Genomic DNA, 2,013 nt, shown 5'->3' with positions numbered 1-2,013 from the left:
CTCTCAAAATATGTCGCTCGTTGTGATTCCAGATCTGAGTTTTTTGTTTTTTAATCTAATTGTGATTTCAGATCTCGTTGTAATTTTTTCATTTTTTAGACATGTAATCACTCTCAATTTTCGTTTTCTATTTTTCGTTTTTACGGTTAGTTCATTTTCTTAATTTCTTTATTGTTTTTCGTCCCTTGTTTTTCAATTTTCGTTCGTTATTTTATTTTCCTTCTCTCTATTTTCTGATTTCATTATACTTTTTTAGTTTCAGATCTGATTTCATTATACTTTTTTGTTTTTTAGCTTATTTAATTTCGTTTTTTAGTTTAGATGCAATAATATCATATTCTTTTTCGTTTTTTAGGGTTTAAGTTATAATGTTGTAAGTGTGGATTATGGTGTGTAGGCAATTTCCAGTTGAACAATTTTTGTTGCCTTTGTTTAGTTCGTTGCTGTTTCATTATACTTTCTATTTTGTTTATTTGTATGATAGTTCTGTTGAAATGTGCAATTCTTATAGAAAAACTTGGTTAATTGTAGCTTCAAACGAGTTAATTGTGCTTTTTGCTTTGCTGTAAGATATATTTTTGTTTTGGATTGTTTAAACAATATGAGTAGATATATCATAGTAGTAAAAAAATGCAAAAAAAAAAAAAATTTTATTTTTATTTTTTTTTGGGTCAGAAGGGCTGCGCTTTTTAGGTAAAAGCGCAGCCCTTCATGCTTAGAAGGGCTGCGCTTTTACCTAAAAGCGCAGCCCTTCTAAGCTTGAAGGGCTGCGCTTTTACCAAAAAAGCGCAGCCCTTCGTTGTGAAGGGCTGCGCTTTACTAGCGCAGCCCTACTTGAATAGTGAAGGGCTGCGATGGAAAGGGCTGCCCTAAAAAAGCGCAGCCTTACATGCCATTATCAGCGCAGCCCTACTGCTTTTTTCCACTAGTGATCATAACCATGAACATTAAATTGTTGCTTCCATACATCTTTCAATTGAGAATCAATGTTTTCACCCACACGAACAATAGCTATCTCAGGCACATCATTTCCCACATTCATTGGCAAACAAAACACATCATACACATCATATCGAGTAACAACAAACTCTTTATTAACACCAATGTTAAACATTAAACTAGCACCATTAAACCTTTCAACTAACCATGGCATCATTATCTTACATGTCTCAGTTAACTTCAAACCTAAAATCCCACCAAATCCAACCTCTTTTACAGCATCAATCTGCTTTGGAGTAAGGTCCTTTATGAGTAACTCCAACGAATGAGGTCTGCAACGTACTTTCATGATCCTTGCAGCACTAAAAGCAAAATAAAAACAAGAAAGCAAACTAAATATAATGTCGAACAACTAATATATTACGAGAAAAGAGTAACTTATAGCATCACATGAATAATAACAGAAAGAAAACTAACAATCAATGTACAAAAACATGTGAGGAAATTCACAAGGATATATCTTTGAACTTTCAAAACAATAACACAAGTTATCTTTGACGTGATTAGACAAAGGATAACTTATATATTGATAAGGGTAACTAATAAGATAATATGAGGATCTAACGATTTTATATATACATAACAAGTAATAATGATACAAAAGTAAACTATTAAAGACATATAGGCAACTTATAAGCTCATAAAGATAACAAATGAATACAGATAACTTATAGATTGATAAGGATAACTTATAGATTGATAAGGATAACTAATAAGATAATTAGAGCAACTAACGATTTTATATACTTAACTAGTGATTAAAATACAAAAAGTAAACTATTAAGGAAATATGGGTAACTTATAAGCTCATTAAGGTAAAAAATGACCATAAAGATATATTAGAACTTTCAAGACAATCACATTACATTGAAATGATTAGATAATGTACTAACACACACGTAACATACACAGATTCATTCTCGTTGCTAACTGGAGCATCCATCTTCTTAATAATTGCTTTGTTCTTCTTCAATTGACCCCCGGAAATAACCATACGCATATCATGTTGTTCGG

General features: G+C 31.4%; 1 protein-coding gene across 1 annotated transcript; it reads right to left on the bottom strand.

The window, feature by feature from the left end:
• Positions 1 to 606: 606 nt before the first annotated feature.
• LOC125496331 (uncharacterized) lies at positions 607 to 2,013 on the bottom strand. Its single transcript, XM_048641823.2, has 2 exons — positions 1,908 to 2,013; positions 607 to 1,301 (listed from the first exon to the last, which is right to left on the bottom strand). The coding sequence occupies exons 1-2, from the start codon at positions 1,997 to 1,999 to the stop codon at positions 926 to 928; spliced, it is 468 nt and encodes a 155-aa protein (XP_048497780.2). The 5' UTR covers positions 2,000 to 2,013; the 3' UTR covers positions 607 to 925.

The sequence above is a fragment of the Beta vulgaris genome, chromosome 4, assembly GCF_026745355.1.
Source record: "Beta vulgaris subsp. vulgaris cultivar EL10 chromosome 4, EL10.2, whole genome shotgun sequence".
Classification (NCBI taxonomy): domain Eukaryota; kingdom Viridiplantae; phylum Streptophyta; class Magnoliopsida; order Caryophyllales; family Amaranthaceae; genus Beta; species Beta vulgaris.
This window is presented reverse-complemented; position numbering and strand designations above follow the sequence as displayed.